Source organism: Schistocerca piceifrons, chromosome 5 (genome assembly GCF_021461385.2).
Source record: "Schistocerca piceifrons isolate TAMUIC-IGC-003096 chromosome 5, iqSchPice1.1, whole genome shotgun sequence".
NCBI lineage: Eukaryota > Metazoa > Arthropoda > Insecta > Orthoptera > Acrididae > Schistocerca > Schistocerca piceifrons.
In genome coordinates, this window is record NC_060142.1 from 520,152,890 (window position 1) to 520,172,101 (window position 19,212).

Consider the following 19,212-nt stretch of genomic DNA (forward strand, 5'->3'; position numbering starts at 1 on the left):
ACTTCTAAGTATACAACAATATTTCAATATTTTACTAGAAATATTGCCCCCAATAATGGATTTCTTATTATTAATGATTCGGTTATTCTTTCAATCTCATTTAATGTAGTAGAAGGTAAGGATAACTGTGGGGTGCTATTGCTGATAACTTTTTGTTAAAGAGCCACTGCATTGTCCACAGGTCCTTTAAATGGAAAGTTGTGGAAAAGTTGTCCAGAATCCTATGTCATGGGAGGCTTCCTGGACAGGATGAGAAGGAAAGAAATTACTGGGAATTAAGTTGAATTGTAGTGTTATTGACTGTAGTCAATTCTTACTGGAAGAGTTTTTTTAGGAAATCTGCATTAAAACACCAGCTATTATTCTGTTGCTTTTTTGCTGTTAAATAGGACAATAGAGCTTGGAGGTGATTTATGAACAGATTAAAAATATCTGCAGGTGCAGTGATACACTTATTGTTATGAAGCATTTATTACGAAATTCTATTTCTGTCGTACATGGTTTCTTACTTGCTGTAGGTGACATTTATGAATGCTTTATGCTTTTGAATTTTTGACAGTTCCTGATTAATGTGGCGAATCCTTCTTTCTCTATTCCTGCTGTATAAAAGTGAGATGCTACTCGAAATCCTGTGACGCTTATCAGATCTGTATCAGTGGTCACATGGTGTTCAGAGTGGCAGATTGTCAAATGGGTTTGATGACTCTTAATTCATCAATGCAGATAAGTAGTTAATTAATTTTATATCTGTAGCCTTTGAAAATTTTGATGCAATAAAGATAGCAAGCATTTTGCATGGCCTAGATAAAACTGGGTGGAAATAAAATTTCTGCTGATTACTGAAAATTTTAACCAACAGCTGTTTGTGGTGATATAGTATGAACAACATCAGTAATCTGTACACATTGCAGAACCCTACAGCAGATGCTGACTATTCTGTTGGAGAAGCATCTGAATGTCTTACATTATTCCATACAAGCACCACAGGGCTTTGCCTGTCAGAGTTCTAGCTTGATTTTGATGATAATGAAACTCGTGTTTTTTTTACAGTTCTAAATGTTTGTGTGTATATATAACTATCATCTGTAAACTATTATAATGTAAATTGGCTGGTGAGTGTCGAGTTGGATCTCTTATCTGTAGTGTACAGCTGTTGTGTACCTGATGAATGAGTTGGTGAGTCTAAGTAGAAGGCTTCTCATAGAGATTTTTCTGACTTCTTTTTAGTGTAGGTATATATAGATAGTTCTCCTAGGAGGTGTCTCAAATGCATACCGATCAGCATCAACTATGGTTGAGAGAATTATGCTCTGCTGTGATTGCTGTTTTCCTACATGTGTATCTCCTGACACTGATCAAACATCTGATTTGTACAGCATTGTAAGAAGGATCATACTCCTGTTGATCTGTAGCTTAATCTCTTCTGAAAACCCCTAACCTCATGCTTTAGGAATGGGTATGTCTGATAGAAAGCAATGCAACCTTTACTTCTTCTCTTGATGATTTACTTTACAACTGTTAGGTATATATCTAACGGAAGGTGTAGATAGCTCACCCATTCGCTGCACTTTATAATGGCATAAAAGCTGAAATCTAGATAATACAGAAGATAAATATTGTAATTGTCAGTCAAAAGGCAGTTTACTATTTGAAAAGGTATTGCATGTGGCTCAACACCATTAGAAACTTTTTACATCACCACTTGTTAAGTTCGTCATTCAATGACTGAACACTCAAATCAAAACTAAGAGAGATAGCTCATTATTTTATTGGTGTTCTAAGAATACTACAATGCAGAAAACAAATATATTTAAGCATGACCTTGGAAAACATCAGTCATCACAATAATTGGCCATGGACCTATTAACAGAGAATTGATAAGGATGTTATGAATAATTAAAAAAGTTTTGATGAAATTGCTTGATCCAGATATTATTCAACCTTGCTGACTAAACCATCACTTGTAGACCTCCTGAGAATGTATGAGAGCTGGTATGATGATTCCAAGCAATGTTAAGCAAATTAATGAGTCAGTTGATTAAAAATATGACTTAATTCTGTCGTGTATGAATGTCATCTTACAGCTTCAGGCAAATTTAATAACCCGCCCTGCCCAGGGAAAACTAAATTTGTAATTCAGAGGAAGCACATGCATTTATAGTGGTTTCATTGAAGTGAAATGCACCAGACTCCTAAGAAAGGACAGACACCATTGTGGGTGGGTGGGGCGTGTGTCTGTTGATATTTTGATTTTTGCTGAAACAGGTATGATGCTTGAAATCACTTTTCATAACTTAGAGGAATTGTGTCCTACTTTTTAATCCATAAAATTATCTTTTGTACTAAGTAGGTCAAATTACTTTCTATGCAAATCACCCCCCCCCCTTTAAAAAAACTGTAAAATATTTTCCTGCTAAGAGAAATCTTAGATGGTGTTGTATGTTAACACCAGCAATGATATAATAAAAGCTTTTGTATCAACACCTTGCCACGTGAGGTCATTATAAGAATACTAAATTTAGCTGTTTCAGTGCAAAGAGAGAACAATTTATGTGAGCTCTCACTTATGATTCTGTAATCAGATTGCAAGAAGGAAAAATCCTCACCTTTTTGTGCATCCACTACAAAATGTGTTGCTTTGCTCTCTGGACAATCAGAGAAAACATCATCATTTACTTTCATATTTTCCATTAAAGCAGGAAGAGAGTATTCTACAGTAGAGAATGGCTAGTCTACATTTGCAGTGTTGACAAACACTGTCTTTATCTTTCTGAAGATACATTTATTGACACCACAGTTCATCATGAACTCCTTTTGTTGACTGGACTAAAGGTCACTTTGAGTTGACTTGCAAGTTGAACACACTACATCATCTCAAAAATTACAGTACTGTAATATATGAGCCAGTCTGTATTGTCTTTTGAGTAAGCTGATAAAATTATCCTAATGCATTGTCAAAGATTCTACACAATGTCTTTAAACAAAGTCTTCCACAAAGATCTTTTACAGTTTAACAAGGGCATTAAATGCTTGGTTACATAATCTGTACTGTTAATCAAATTGACAGCCATAGTTGATTCCTCAGAGACACTGAAGCCCTTCAGCGTCATCCATTATAAATTTTAACTGTCCTAATTATTCAGGGGTATTTAACTTACAAGGTACACTGCTGAAAGGTCTCTAAAATGGAGGCCATTTGTCAACAGCAACATGAATATCGTATTGCTAGCCACTAGTCAAATTTCCTTTCTTGGCATACTGGCATTGGCATTTGTGGAATACAGTTTACACTGGCTGTTTAAGTCAATACAAACAACAAAAGTTATGTGGCAATCAGAACTTCATAGGAACGTATTCATTATGAATAATATTGGAAATATTAAATTATCAATTCTGTAAGAACTTAGTAATGTATTGCATACAAAAAAACACCACTCGCTTTACGATATGTATCTCCTTTATCATAGGACATAATGGCCCAAATACTGCTTGGAGTAGTGTTGCACCCCCCCCCCTTACTCACACTCACACACACACACACACACACACACACACACACACACACACACACACACACTGAATTTATACAATAAGCAACACGATAGTTCAGTCAGCAAAGGATAATCAGAGGAAAAAATTCATTTAGTCACACAATTTTTACAGTGGCGGGGGAGAGTGTCATCAACACTAAAAATCTCCACCTGTGGGGTGTTACATGTTGAAGTGGAGGACATTTAAAGGTCTTTTTTTAAAGTTTTTCTTGAATATCTCAAAAACTATAGCTTCTGTCTAAAATGTGTCCAGTACAAAATTAAACTACATGAAACTTACTACAAAAAAAAAATTCCTATTCATTTTTCCTCTAGAAGAAATAATTTCCTTGTTACAGATAAAGTAAAAATCACATGTGATTAAAAATAGCATTTTAATGATTTAAAGTAAATGTTTAATGCCCATTGAACTTAGAAATAACAAAAAATCCATGTTAGTTATAAAATAACAGGTTGAATGGGTACATTTCAAAAATGAACAATTGTCTATTGTCATCTTGCAGATCAGATTGAGTAACAGTGCCCCACTCATACACATACCATGCCACACGCCGCAAGCCATAGAATGTGTAATGCTAACTTTTTGGCATCCACATTGCCCCTCCCCCTCTTTCCCCCCACCAGCAGAACATTGGAAACAGATGTTCAGTATACATTTTTGTGCTAGTGGGCTACTGGGTAGAGCAGTCCATCCTTCCTGTCAATGAACATAGCGCTAGCATTTAATGAGTAATCGAGGGAGAGTGGCATCAATGAGGGTGTGTGATATAGATGTCAGCTTCCTTGCAAATTTCTGTTTTGTCCTTTTCTTAGCTGAAATGCAGTCCATGATGACACAGTGTGTATGAGGTACCATTCCCTCAGCCCCACTACAGAACTGGTCACAAGGTGGAAAAACAGAACTATCATATCTTCTAAAGTTACAGTGGCGGCTGCTTTTACAGTTCTTTCCCTTTCTGCTTGTTCATCTTTGCACTTTGTAGAATACCATGTATCATTTGAAATTTTTTTCACCTGAACTATGAAAGCACACAATGGTTTTTCTGTTGCAGACTGTGCTGAAAACAATGTAGTCCCCACACTTATTCTCTCAATCTGTCCGTGACTGTCTTTATATGACGTAATGTTCCCGAAACTTGCTTCAGCAACTCATCTGAGGTGAACTGGCAGTCATCATTCCCCTCAATGTAACTGAATGGTTCGTCCATTGACGCATTAATTCCTTCATCCTCAGGGTGACCACTTTTTCTACATTTAGGTGCGCAGCCTATAAAGAACCTTTTATAGCAGTTCTTATGATATCTTGCATCTACAGCGTGTAGATCCCCAACAGAGCAGATACATCTTTGGATGGTGTCTCCCATTCCATTCACCTATTCTCTCTTCTACACAAACTGTAGTTATCTGGTCATAACTGAAGGATCAGACTCTGTGAATTTTATTCTGTCTTTTTTTTATTTTTATCAAAATCTTCATCTGCAGTAGCGTCCACACAAAACAAACAGCTAGTTTTAAAATCAGATTCCATCCCACAGAAGGCAAACATTTGACAGTCAGCTTTCGCTCTGAAACAACTTCTCGTAGAAACTTTTTAATTGTCTTAACTCTACTGTAATCTTTTCTGTAAGATACACGAATGCCCACCATGTTTCTTGTTCCTAGAACTGCCAGCTTTCCCATCTTTTCTCAAATAACTGGCATTTACCAGTCCACCTATTCATTCCTCGTCAACATTGCAGAGGTCATTGACAACATAATTAACACAGATCAAACATTTCTCAGCCTTTGTTTGTAGGAACATATTTTATATAAAAGCTCTCTTAATCCTTGAGCAGGCGTACCTATTTATAAAGTGTGCCAACTACAAATAACATTATTTTGTACCATTCCATTGATAATCTACCGTTGTATTCCTTTATTATCCCACTTTTATTCCTTCAGTATTGTTTCAGCTGATATGGCGATGAGCTGTGTTGTTATGTATGCAAGTGGGCAGGAGGAATATAAAATAAACAAACCAAGTCAGAAATTTACAAACCATTCAAGAAAATGGTCCAGATTCCTAGCTTGCAGCACACCACCTACTGAGGCAGTTGCCTACAAGATAATTAATAATTGAATAAGTGTTTGGCTGGATCTGAATATTGTTGTTTAATTTAACTAAGATTAAACTGTGATTTTGCTCATACATGTTTACCTTAGTAACATAAAGACAGCTATTCTTTCCATGTGTATAAAATACACCATACACCCACTCATGTTATGAAAATCTTCATACTCCCTCAAGGGTTAATTATGACAAATAAATGCTCACTTAATAAACTGAAAGTCACTCTACTATTTAAACATAAGCACAGTGAACTTACTTTGCTCACACAATAGAACTGGATAGGAAATCCAGGGGAGTATATAGTGAGTTGTTCTGTGTGTAAACTCAAGAGATAAGCAATTCTCCTGGTGGGGGAACTGACCTCTCCCAGAAGAAATCCACAACAGATATACAGGACGACTAACAATTAATTTCCCTACTAGCAGTGCATGGCAGTATGCGGAGATTTAAGTAGATTCTCTCTGTATGGGTAGTTTTATTAGTAACTAATATCTGTATTCCATTTAGTGTTAACACATTTTGTGGAAAATAAACACTCTCCAGATGTGTCTGCACACTGCGTCACCAGTGATTTATAAGGCATGCTTCTGAGGGATCAGTATGATTGTGAAACAGGGTGCAGTTGTTTCGTGTGATGTAGAGAGAATGGGGACTCACTTCCATTTTCTTCATTTTGCAGACTCACAAATGTGGGAAGTAAGTGCCCTCCTTCCAACAACTTACTGTGCCTCACACTTCTACCCTCCAGCCCCACTGCCTCCCACTGGCAGCAGTCACAAAATCTCTCTCAGTAGGCTCTAATGTACTTAGATATGGTATTAGTCATTAAATATTTGGTCTTAAACAACTTATTTTAACATTAAACATTAATTTTATACCATTGAAACACTATTTTTAATAAGTTGTGTTTCTTCCATCCCCTGCAACACAGAAACTATTAGTTCTAAAGAAAAAATGATTAGGACCTTTTTTGTAGGATGTTTGAAGTAGTTTAATTTTGAGCTGGGAAACATTTTCGCTACAAGCTGTGGTTTTCGAGTTATTCAAGACAAAACTAAAAAGTGATTTTTAAGTGCCTCCTGAACCCCAGTGCTGCAAGCTACATGTGGGGATTTGTAGTAGGTTGTTCATGACACTCCCCTGCACAAAAATTTGTGACTACAGGATTTTTTCCCCTATTTTCCCCTATTTGCCCCTTTTTTTGATCTTCATTGACTAAGCGAAGAAGCCATATCGAAGGAATTAGTTGCAGTTGTGCAACATACTGAACACCCTTCCACTAATCAGTAAACCATATCATTTGCAAAACAAGCTACTTGTGTTACATGTGTAAAAATACAGAAATAAAAAATACAGATACGTTGCATCTGCTCTCGTCCAGAGTTCTTAGCCACTTTCATTTAGTTGAACTATGTGCATGTTCTTCTTTCTTGTTACTGTTTCTTCCAGCAGTGGATCGATGTACAAAATTCGGACATCTACGGATTTGATAACTATTTTTTTCTGTTCACATGCCTTCAAGCACTACCTGTTCCTCTTTTGGGTGTTAGTAACAGGTAGCTAGTTTCATGTTTCAGTAATATGATGATGACGACAATGACTGAGACTACGGCAACTACTACTAATTCTACATATGCCACAATCTCTCTCTCGTATGTTTGTCTGATGTTAAGTAAATTTTACTATTTAAGAATTGAAGTCCCTTTGGAACACCACATAAGCAAAGGAACAATTGCTGAGCATAGTGGGAGTAATCTTTACTGTTTTAGAACTTGGATTTTTTACGGTGTAACCTTAAATTTATGTTAAAGTTGACAAAAGTACATCACTAATTCTGAAATAATAGTATCCTAATGTAAACTCCTTTAGCAAGTTTATATACAAACCTAAATTCTAAACACTTAATCTCAAGAAAAACTTGGTGGATATTTCATAAGAACATGTAAAACTAACAACAGATGTGTTTTTAAGAAATTTGATAGCTTTAAGTAACAGATCTGCTGTAGTAATCTGTAATGAATCCTAAAACAATTTCTTTCTTGTTTGGATTCAGGCTCAACGCCGGCTTCGCCTGCTGTTGACAACAGCCGGAAAAGTTTCTCCATTGACCCAGTCACATCACAGTCTGGAAGTGGAGTTGGTGACAGTGGGTATATGAGTTACACAGGAGCTCAAAATGAGGCACTTTGTGCATTAGGTGCAGTTATACCAACTAAAGCAGCACATTGTTACATTCCAAGTGTGTCAGCAAGCAATGATTATCCCAGTAGTGCTGTTGTCGAAGCCCAGCTGCTTCCTCATCTGTTACAAGGTATGTTACTCACTAATAATGCAATGGCATACTCAAGGAGGGAGTCAGATATGAATACTAATAATATTTGTATCTAAAGAAGATTGTTTACCGATGACCCAAAGAAGTTCCAAATGGTCCTGGACTAATAGATAAATTTAAGAATACATTTGAATCCTGAACTTCTTAATTTTCTGAAAGTCTTTCATCACAGTAAATCATAGACAGTGAGTAAATATTGGAATTGGCCACCTCGTACAAATACAAGGGTGTAATGCTTTGTAAGGATATGAAATGGAATGGTCACACAGGCTTAATCATGGGTAAAGGCAGGTGGTAGACTTTGGTTTATTGGTGTAATACTGGGAAAGGTGATTGCTTACAAATGACTCTTGCGACTAATTCTGAAATATTGCTGAAGTGTGTGGGACCCATACCAAATAGAACTAACAGGGGATATTGAATGTACGGAGAAGGGTAGTATTACTGGTCACATGTTTGTTTGTTCCATGGGAGAGTGTCAAAGACACACTCGAGAAACTGAACTGGCAGATTCTTGAAGATGGATGTAAACCATCCCGAGAAAGCCTACTAACAAAGTTTCAAGCACCGGCTTTAAATGATGACTCTATTAATATACTAAAACGTACATATCACTCACATAGGGACCATGGGGATAAGATTAGATTAATTACTGCACACACACACACACACACACACACACAGAGGCATTCAGACAGTTGTTCTTTCCATACTGCATGCGTGAATGGAACGGGAAAAAATTCTAATAACTGGTGCAATGGGAAATGCCTCTGATGATGTGCACCTTCACAGGAGTTTATAGAGTGTAGATGTAGCTGTAGATGTAGGTTATATGTTTTATGCTAAAGGAAGACGATGTCACTCAAGAAGAAATATAGTGCACAGTGAATGAATAGGAAATAGTAATATTGATTTTACCACCTAGATTCAAACTGCTACACATTCCTGATAATGTGCCAGAAGTTGTTTGTTAGACAAAATTATAAGCTAAGCTTGAAGGAAAAGAGCTTGAAAGATGTGAGTTTAATTGTAAATTGTTAAGAAATAAATATGTGACAAACAGGAAAGAAATGAAAGCTATAAAAGAAAGGGAAAAAAATCAAAGACAAATGTGAAAGGAAATTCCCCACCCTGCCCCTTTTTCCCCCAGCATCCTTTCTGAAATCACTTTTCTTTTGGACTGTAACAATATCACGAAAAGGAAAGTTGTCACTCATTATATAGCGATTTGGGAAGATTGTGTTTCAAATCAAGAACGTATCTCAGCTCTGGTAGACAAACACCTCCAACCTATCACCCGCACACTCCCATCCTACATCAAAGACACAAACCACTTCCTAGAATGCCTCAAATCCATTCCCCACTCCTCTCCCACCTGAAACCTTTCTTGTCACCATAGATGCTACATCCCTTTACGCAAACATCCCACATACCCATGGTCTCTCTGCCCTTGAGCACTACCTCTCCCAACGCCCATCCAAAGATCTTCCAAACACCTCGTTACTTATCATGCTTACCAACTTCATCCTAACCCATAATTACTTCACTTTTGAAGGCCAGACCTACAAACAAATCAGGGGAACGGCCATGGGAACCAGGATGGCTCCGTCCTATGCTAACCTCTTCATGGGCCACATGGAGGAGGCTTTCCTGAAGACCCAACAGCTGCTTCCCCTGGCCTGGTATAGGTTTATAGATGACATCTTTGTGGTCTGGACTCATGGTGAAGAAACACTCCTTAATTTCCTCCATAACCTCAACTCCTTTTTGAATCTGAATTTCACCTTGTCCTTCTCCAAACCCCAACCCACTTTCCTGGATGTTGACCTTCATCTTGTTGAAGCTCACATCCACACCTCTGTCCATATCAAACCCACAAACAAACGCCGGCCGCGGTGGTCTAGCGGTTCTAGGCGCTCAGTCCGGAATCGCGCGACTGCTACAGTCCCAGGTTCGAATCCTGCCTCGGGCATGGATGTGTGTGATGTCCTTAGGTTGGATAGGTTTAAGTAGTTCTAAGTTCTAGGGGACTGATGACCACAGATGTTAAGTCCCATAGTGCTCAGAGCCATTTGAACCATTTTGAACCACAAACAAACAACAGTACCTTCACTTTGATAGCTGCCATCCTTTCCGCATTAAACGTTCCCTTCCCTACAGCCTAGGTATTCGTGGCAAACGTATCTGCTCCAGTGATGAATCCCTCAACAATTACACCAATAACCTGACCAGTGCTTTCCTCTCCCGCAACTATCCTGCAGACCTTGTCCACAAACAGATTTCCCGAGCAATACATTCCTCCCCGTCCAACAACAATGTTCCTACCCCCAGACCACACAGAAGCAGCCCCCTTGTCACCTAATATTATCCTGGCCTCGAATACATCAACTAATTACTCCGCCAGGGATATGACTTTCTCAAGTCAACCCCTGAAATGAGATCATCCCTTGACAAAATTCTCCCCACACCACCCAGAGTTGCCTTTCATCGCTCCCCTAACTTCCGTAACATCCTTGTTAAACCCTACAATATTCCCAGACTACCTTCTCTATCCAGCGGTTCCTACCCCTGTAACCGACCCCGCTGCAAAACCTGCCCCATGCATTCCCTCACAACCACCTACTCCAGCCCCGCTACTGGTGAAACATACACAATTCAAGGCAGAGCCACGTGTGAAACTACACATGTCATTTATCAGCTGACATGCCTGCACTGCACAGCCTTTTACATCGGTATGACAACAACTAAACTGGCTGAGCCCATGAACGGACACAGACGAACTGTCCGCCTAGGAGATGTCCAATACCCAGTAGCGGAGCATGCCCTCCAGCATAATTCTAGGGACCTAGGAACCTGCTACACCATATGTGCCATTTGGCTTTTCCCACCCAACACCAGTGCCTCTGAACTGCGGAGATGGGAACTTGCACTCCAACACATCCTTTCATCCCGCCATCGCCCTGGACTGAACCTACATTAAACCACCTCACTCCCATTTACTCTTCAGTCTTCTCCTCTTTCCCTTTCGTCTTTAGCCATTCACGCATCTTTTCATCCTACATAGTTGTGTTTATCTTTATACTGTATACCTCTTTACTTCTGTATGAATCCTCTTTGGTTTGAAGCTGGCACAGTACTTACAGTAGAATATCTTTGGCTTCCCTCTGACAACCATGCCTCCATCCTTGCTACCCTCCCTGTTTTCCTTTCCCTGTTGCTTCATAACTTGGGTTGTGAGTAACCGAACCCACTTTCCCTTCTTCCCTTTCTTTCCCCTCTCTCCTCCCTGATGAAGGAACATTTGTTCCGAAAGCTAGGAATGTAAATTTTTGGTTCTGTTTTTTGTGTATCTATCGGCTGTACTGAGCTGAGGTAAGTACTGGCCAGCCCCTCTATCTCTTTGTTAGTATTTGTTTCACATCTTTATAAGTGATTTTCCATTAATCATTTAGATCACCTATATGGTCCACATCCTTTATTGTTTTGTCGCTTTTGTTAGCTATCACTTACATCTGTCATCTAAACACTTTCTCTTCTTCAGTGTTTTATATATACATAAATATATAGGTTCGTCACCAACTGTGCTAGTTTCATTTTCCTCCTATTATCTTGTTCCATTTCTAGTCCACTTCTCTTTTTTTATTTATTGATTTAACATTCCATAGTTTTAACGTTCGTTATTCGCTGTTTTCCAGCCAACAATCACTGCCAACAATCCCTTCCACACCTACCAGTATCATCCATTTCCGTCGATTTCGTGTTGCTGGCGATAATTTTGTGCCATTGGCTATCTTTCTCTGCCACAGGAAATTTTGTTTGGAACATTTCTGCACCACCCGTGAACTTTTTTGCGGCACGCCCGATCTTTTGTGCGTCATGCGCGATTTTTTTTGCGGCACGCGCAATCTTTTTTTCGGCACTTGCGATCTTTTTTTCGCCACTCACTATCTCAGTTTTTGAGCAACGTGTGTTTTTTTCCCCTGATCTGGACATACTTGCTTGGTCTGATCAACTTTTTCCGTATTTTTCTTATTTAGTGGTCTTCCTTTGGTATTGAACATTACCAACACAATTTCTTTCTTTCTTGTCCTTCCCTCCGTGTTTTATTCCTTCTTATGATCACTATTTTAACTTTAGTTATTTAATTTCCCTACCCACCAGTTACTCACTATGTACCCTAATCCTGTAGCACATTATTTACATTCATTCCGGAAGCATGCATTCACCGTAGCCAAACTGCAATCCCACATACTTTTCCTCCAGTCCTGCTTAACCGTTGGAATTACCCCTAAAGGACTTACCTTAAAAGTTCCCATCTTTGGGTGCAATTCCTCCTTCCACCAGTCTCTCCTGGACTTCCAGAAACTTCAATCCTTACCCCTTACCCAACTTGTCCTGAATCTCTACACTACTTCATGTAACCACCACTCCCAACAGCTCCTATCTCTCTCCAAAGTCCTCCACCTCTCAAACCCTTGCTTGGAGAACACACTCAGGAACATCATCCTAGAAGCCAGCTGCAAACTTGAGTTCCATGCCACACACCACCTGAAAAAACTATCCACAGTGCTAGTGCAACACCTAAGAAGTGGGGTCCCTCTCCCTATCCCTCACAAACACCAACCACAACAGAACCTTCAACAAACCCCCCGTATAGCCAACAAACCTAGCCTAGCCACCCTACTCAGTCTCCCCATCCCAGCACATACCCCACACAGACCACATCTCAACTATAACCACAGTCAAATGCCACATATCACCAGTCCCAATTCAGTTCTAAACCTCTCATCCAGATCCCTCTCTCCTCCAGAGACATCTGTTCTATCAAAAGGCTTAACCTTTAGCCCCACGCCTAAATTCAACCACAATGCCCTGGTTAAAGATCTTCTCTCATTCACCCAGAACCTCAACTGCAAAAATATCACTTCACTACCCAAACACAGCCCCCAAATACAAGACCCAGTGTTGAACCCTGTCTAGAACAGTTCTGACCGCCTTCTCAAAGGGATCCTCCTCCCCTCCCCCAAAAACACCCCTTGCAGACATTTCAGGAATTCCTCACATCCAGTGTTGCCTCCCAGTCCTTCTTGAAGAACATCCCGACAACCCCCAACATCACCCCAGCTGAATCCCGTGCCATTAAGGAGCTGAAAACAGACCGCTCTATTGTCATCCTCCCGGCAGATAAAGTCTCCACAACTGTGGTACTTGACCGTGTGGAGTATGTGGCAGACGGACTGCATCAACTCTCCGACACCTCAACCTACAAAGCTGTTACCCAGGATCCCATTCCCTCCATCCAGACTGAGCTGCAGAAAATCCTAAAAATCCAAGGTCCCTCACAAGGCCTCACAACGGCTTCCATAGACATACTCACTCCACCTGAGCCCCGTACTCCTACCTTCTACCTGTTACCCAAAATCCACAAAGAGAACCATCCTGGCCGTCTCATTGTAGCAGGCTTCAAAGCCCCAACAGAACGTATCTCAGCTCTGGTAGACCAACACCTCCAACCTATCACCCGCACACTCCCATCCTACATCAAAGACACAAACCACTTCCTAGAATGCCTCAAATCCATTCCCCACTCCTCTCCCACCTGAAACCTTTCTTGTCACCATAGATGCTACATCCCTTTACACAAACATCCCACATACCCATGGTCTCTCTGCCCTTGAACACGACCTCTCCCAACGCCCACCCAAAGATCTTCCAAACACCTCGTTACTTATCATGCTTACCAACTTCATCCTAACCCATAATTACTTCACTTTTGAAGGCCAGACCTACAAACAAATCAGGGGAATGGCCATGGGAACCAGGATGGCTCCGTCCTATGCTAACCTCTTCATGGGCCACATGGAGGAGGCTTTCCTGAAGACCCAACAGCTGCTTCCCCTGGCCTGGTATAGGTTTATAGATGACATCTTTGTGGTCTGGACTCATGGTGAAGAAACACTCCTTAATTTCCTCCATAACCTCAACTCCTTTTTGAATCTGAATTTCACCTGGTCCTTCTCCAAAACCCAAGCCACCTTCCTGGATGTTGACCTTCATCTTGTTGAAGCTCACATCCACACCTCTGTCCATATCAAACCCACAAACAAACAACAGTACCTTCACTTTGATAGCTGCCATCCATTCCACATCAAATGTTCCCTTCCCTACAGCCTAGGTATTCGTGGCAAACGTATCTGCTCCAGTGATGAATCCCTCAACAATTACACCAATAACCTGACCAGTGCTTTCCTCTCCTGCAACTATCCTGCAGACCTTGTCCACAAACAGATTTCCCGAGCAATGCATTCCTCCCCGCCCAACAACAATGTTCCTACCCCCAGACCACACAGAAGCATCCCTCTTGTCACCCAATATTATCCTGGCCTCAAATACATCAACTAATTACTCCGCCAGGGATATGACTTTCTCAAGTCAACCCCTGAAATGAGATCATCCCTTGACAAAATTCTCCCCACACCACCCAGAGTTGCCTTTCGTCGCGCCCCTAACCTCCGTAACATCCTTGTTAAACCCTACAATATTCCCAGACTACCTTCTCTACCCAGCGGTTCCTACCCCTGTAACAGACCCCGCAGCAAAACCTGCCCCATGCATCCCCTCACAACCACCCACTCCAGCCCCGCTACTGGTAAAACATACACAATTCAAGGCAGGGCCATGTGTGAAACTACACATGTCATTTATCAGCTGACATGCCTGCACTGCACAGCCTTTTACATCGGTATGACAACAACTAAACTGGCTGAGCCCATGAACGGACACAGACGGACTGTCCGCCTAGGAGATGTCCAATACCCAGTAGCGGAGCATGCCCTCCAGCATAATTCTAGGGACCTAGGAACCTGTTACACCATATGTGCCATTGGCGTCTCCCACCCAACACCAGTGCCTCTGAACTGCGGAGATGGGAACTTGCACTCCAACACATCCTTTCATCCCACCATCCCCCTGGACTGAACCTACGTTAAACCACCTCACTCCCATGTACTCTTCAGTCTTCTCCTCTTTCCCTTTCGTCTTTAGCCATTCACGCATCTTTTCATCCTACATAGTTGTGTTTATCTTTATACTGTATACCTCTTTACTTCTGTATGAATCCTCTTTGGTTTGAAGCTGGCACAGTACTTACAGTAGAATATCTTTGGCTTCCCTCTGACAACCATGCCTCCATCCTTGCTACCCTCCCTGTTTTCCTTTCCCTGTTGCTTCATAACTTGGGTTGTGAGTAACCGAACCCACTTTCCCTTCTTCCCTTTCTTTCCCCTCTCTCCTCCCTGATGAAGGAACATTTGTTCCGAAAGCTAGGAATGTAAATTTTTGGTTCTGTTTTTTGTGTATCTATTGGCTGTACTGAGCTGAGGTAAGTACTGGCCAGCCCCTCTATCTCTTTGTTAGTATTTGTTTCAAATCTTCCATTCCATTATCTTTGTTTTTCTTTTGTTGTAGTTAGAGTAACGCCACAGAGTATACAAGCACAGTCATAGAGGTTTATTACCTTCCATACAGCATATTTTGCTGAACACACATTCAAATACAAAATATATTGTTCATAGGTCCCAAACAGTTTCAGGAAGAGGTAGTAGATGAACAGGCATTCGGTTCTATATTTGTAGTATATATATGTGCATCCTGACTTCCATTCCTATGTTAGTATAATTTACTATATAATGTTCTGTTTTGAAAAAGGCAGTTGTCTTCTCTATTCTGTATGGTATTAATGCATTTATCCAAAAATAAATGTTGCCCGGGTGTATCTGTAGACTTCGTCACCATGGATTTAAATTGTGCTGTGCAGCAGGAATGGTACAACTTTAGACTGTAGAAGTACCTTGGGAAGTAGCTAGGTGGACCCAGTGGGGTCTTGCTCGCTCATGAGTTTGCAGACTGACTATGGGTGCTTGATTGATGGGTACCACAAATGTGCTATGAAACAGCTTTGCAGTGCCATATGGAAAGAATTTAAAAATATAGTTGATGATGAAACAGTTAAAAAAATGTAATTACCAACCATCAGTCAGCAAGGATGCATTGTTCAGTACATCAAGAAACCCTTTGTTTTAAATGTGCAGGCATGGAACATGTGTGAATAGCAAATTTTCTGAAATTGCCAGAATTATTACATCATCACTTGCAGCAGTTTCTTATAAAAAAATGAACAGAGAGCATGGAGGTGTTATTTATTACTGCAAAATACACGGATTTGCCAGAAAAAAGTTTTCAATTTAAGCCCCATTATTGTTGAATTTCTGAAGGAAAAAGGAAAGCAACAATTAAAATTGGTGCATTTGGAATGGGTTACAGCCCTTACATTCGAAATAGAGTTAACTGCAGACTGCCCTCAGTAAGACATTGCATGGTGAGAAGCGACTCATTTATGACTGGATCGTGAAAGTGGACGCATTTAAAAAGAAAATCTTATTGTGGAAGGGAGAACTTCTGACAAGGAACACTATCCATTTCCCTAAGCTCTCTGGTGTTAAAGAAAATGCAAATTTTGAGCACTCCATTGTGTGTTGACAGAATTACAGTAATAGCTTTCATAACATTTGAGGACACTGGCAATCTTACATCTGTTTTTGACCTGTTTCAAGATCATTTACCATTTCAATTTTAGAGGATGCCTGTGGATTTGCAGATGTAACTGGTCAGTCAGCAGTGTAATTCCCATTTAAAAGACAAACACTTTTATGTTGAAACTGCCCAGAAGTTCTATGTTGTTTCTCTCAGGAAGTGTTTCCACACCTGTGTGATGATGTTGTAAACGTAATACTGGTATCAATATTTCATCAGCATAGGCTTTTTTTCAGTTGTGATACTAAATAGGCTGTGATTACCTGGCAACCTGAGTGACGAAAATCTGCAAAACTGTCTGTCTCTGCCCGTATGTCAACAGTATGTGCCAGATATAAAATGTATTTTGTCTTCAGCATGCCAAAAATAATTAAATAATACTAAAAGTTTTTGTTTGTCTGCTGAGTTGTTAAAAAATAGAAAACATAGCTGCATGCAACATTTTTGCAGCTTCCCCACCTTCTCCCTCTGACAACACGACGTGACACAGGGAGAAGTGCACAGCCACATGAGAAAGGCTGGCATGCATGCATGCATGCATGAGTACTGCACATGAACTGAGTTCTTGAACATTCCTGAGATAGAGCAAGAAGAGTAAAGGGGCCATTATTGAAAATGGCATGTCCATTGCGATGTGCCCTCATGACAGAGATATGGCAACCTTGTTTGCATTGTTCAAAGACCCTAAGGTAACCTTCTGCATTTTGTTTCTTAAATAGAAACTAAATCAGGCAGACACTGAATAATATATTCCATAAAAACTTGATTTCTAAAATAGAATATCATGACAGACAGTAAAATGCCTTCAGTAAAGCACAGAAGATCCCAACTGGTGATAATTTATCATTAAAAAAAATGTTATGTATTCGGGGAATGTATAACCAGTCTTCTCACTAGAGCAGCCCTTTTGAAATCCAAACTGTGGGTAAGGATTTCATTACTACTCATTTCAGCAATAACTCCTGTTGGAAAATTTAGTGTCTTTTGGAGATTACATCAACTCCATTTGCTGTTTCCCTATTGAGGATCATAATCATCTTCCTTCTTTCAGATGGTGATGTGTGACAAATTTTCATTTCATAAAATCTCCTCTGTATTGCTTCTTCTGTGTGTTGTTTCCCTTTCACTTCTGAAATTCTTGACCAATTTTCTTACCTGCTTTTAAAAATAAATTATTAAAAATATCTGCTACCCAGACGGTCTTCTATAATGCTCCTGTTCTCTTTACAAAAATCATTTGATCTTCTGAGGCTTCTTTTTCAGTCTGTCTTTTAACAAGATTCCATAGTACTGTGATTTGATTTCTCTGATCCACTAATTACTGAATTTTTTAATTTATTTAATTATCTATATTTTTATTTTTATTTTTTTATTTTTTTTATTTTTACTTTTTTATTTTTTTATTTTTTTTTTATTTTTTTTACAAATTTTCCTAGAATGTTACAGTATTGTGTATATTAAGAAAATGCTTCAGGATCCTTACTTGTTCTATTTTGTATTGTGTTCTGAAGATACTTTAACATATGCAGTGATCCAAGATGTATGTGTAGACTTTATAGTACTGCATTTAATAATGTACTTGGAAAATTTGGTTACAAATGTATTAAGAAATATGTCAAATTTAAAGCTGGCATTAGACTCATTCTAAACTTCATCCCAGTCATTATTTTACAGCTTTTCTTAAAACCTTCCATGGTTTCATCATTGCTCAACCTCATTGTGGGGCAGGGAGGTGGGGGGAAAAGGAACAAAAAAAGGAAAGAAGCAGGGAAAGATGGGCGGATGCATTGGCAGAGGGGTGCAACCAAAGGTAACATACTGTCCCCACATCCTCCTCCCAGCAGTTTCCACCCCTTCTGTCCTATCATCTCCTCTGCATTCTTGTCTCCCACCCCATTTTCATTGAGTGTTTCTGGACTGTGCAAATAGCAAAGTTTTACAGTGTGACTGGTAGACATGTGTTTGCTTAACTTTTGTTTGTTGTTTCAATAGATTGTACTACTACAGTGAGCTACTCGAGTAAGGAAATGTATAACTGACAGTAAATCAGATGTGGCTAATAATATCTGTAGATCACTTTTCCTATTATATTCTTTAAGAAATTTACTTTAAAACCACCACAAATGGTAAATCCCTTCTTTCCTTCTGACAGGAGGCACAATAAGTTATCAAAACTTTTCATGAAAATTTATCAGTTAATCTCTGGGAACCTATACATTGTAAAAACAACAAATGTACTGTCAAACAATGGAAACCCCAAAAACCAACCGCAAAGGAGAGTCCCCTTCATCACCCAGTACCACCCTGGACTGGAACAACTGAATCACATTCTTCGCCAGGGCTTTAATTACCTATCATCATGCCCTGAAATGAGGGATATCCTTCACGAGATACTTCCCACCTGTCCTAAAGTGATGTTCCATCACCCACCCAACCTCCACATCGTCTTAGTCCATCCCTATGCCACTCCCAGTCTCAACCCCTTGCACAAGTATCATATTCCTGTGGAAGGCACAGGCTTAAAACCTGCCCTGTTCACCCGCCCAGCACTTTCTATTCCAGTCCTGTCACAGATTTATTCTGCCTCATCAGAGACCAGGCCACCTGTGGTGGCAGCCATGTCATTT

The 19,212-nt window shown here is 39.8% G+C and overlaps 1 protein-coding gene across 2 annotated transcripts in view; it reads left to right on the top strand.

The window, feature by feature from the left end:
- Positions 1–19,212, top strand: part of LOC124798690 (guanine nucleotide exchange factor subunit Rich) — a 305,412-nt gene that overhangs the window by 257,660 nt on the left and 28,540 nt on the right. For both annotated transcript variants that reach the window (XM_047262195.1, XM_047262196.1), the window contains one exon: positions 7,715–7,972. In XM_047262195.1, coding sequence (XP_047118151.1) covers positions 7,715–7,972 — 258 coding nt within the window. The remainder of the gene's footprint in view (positions 1–7,714; positions 7,973–19,212) is intronic.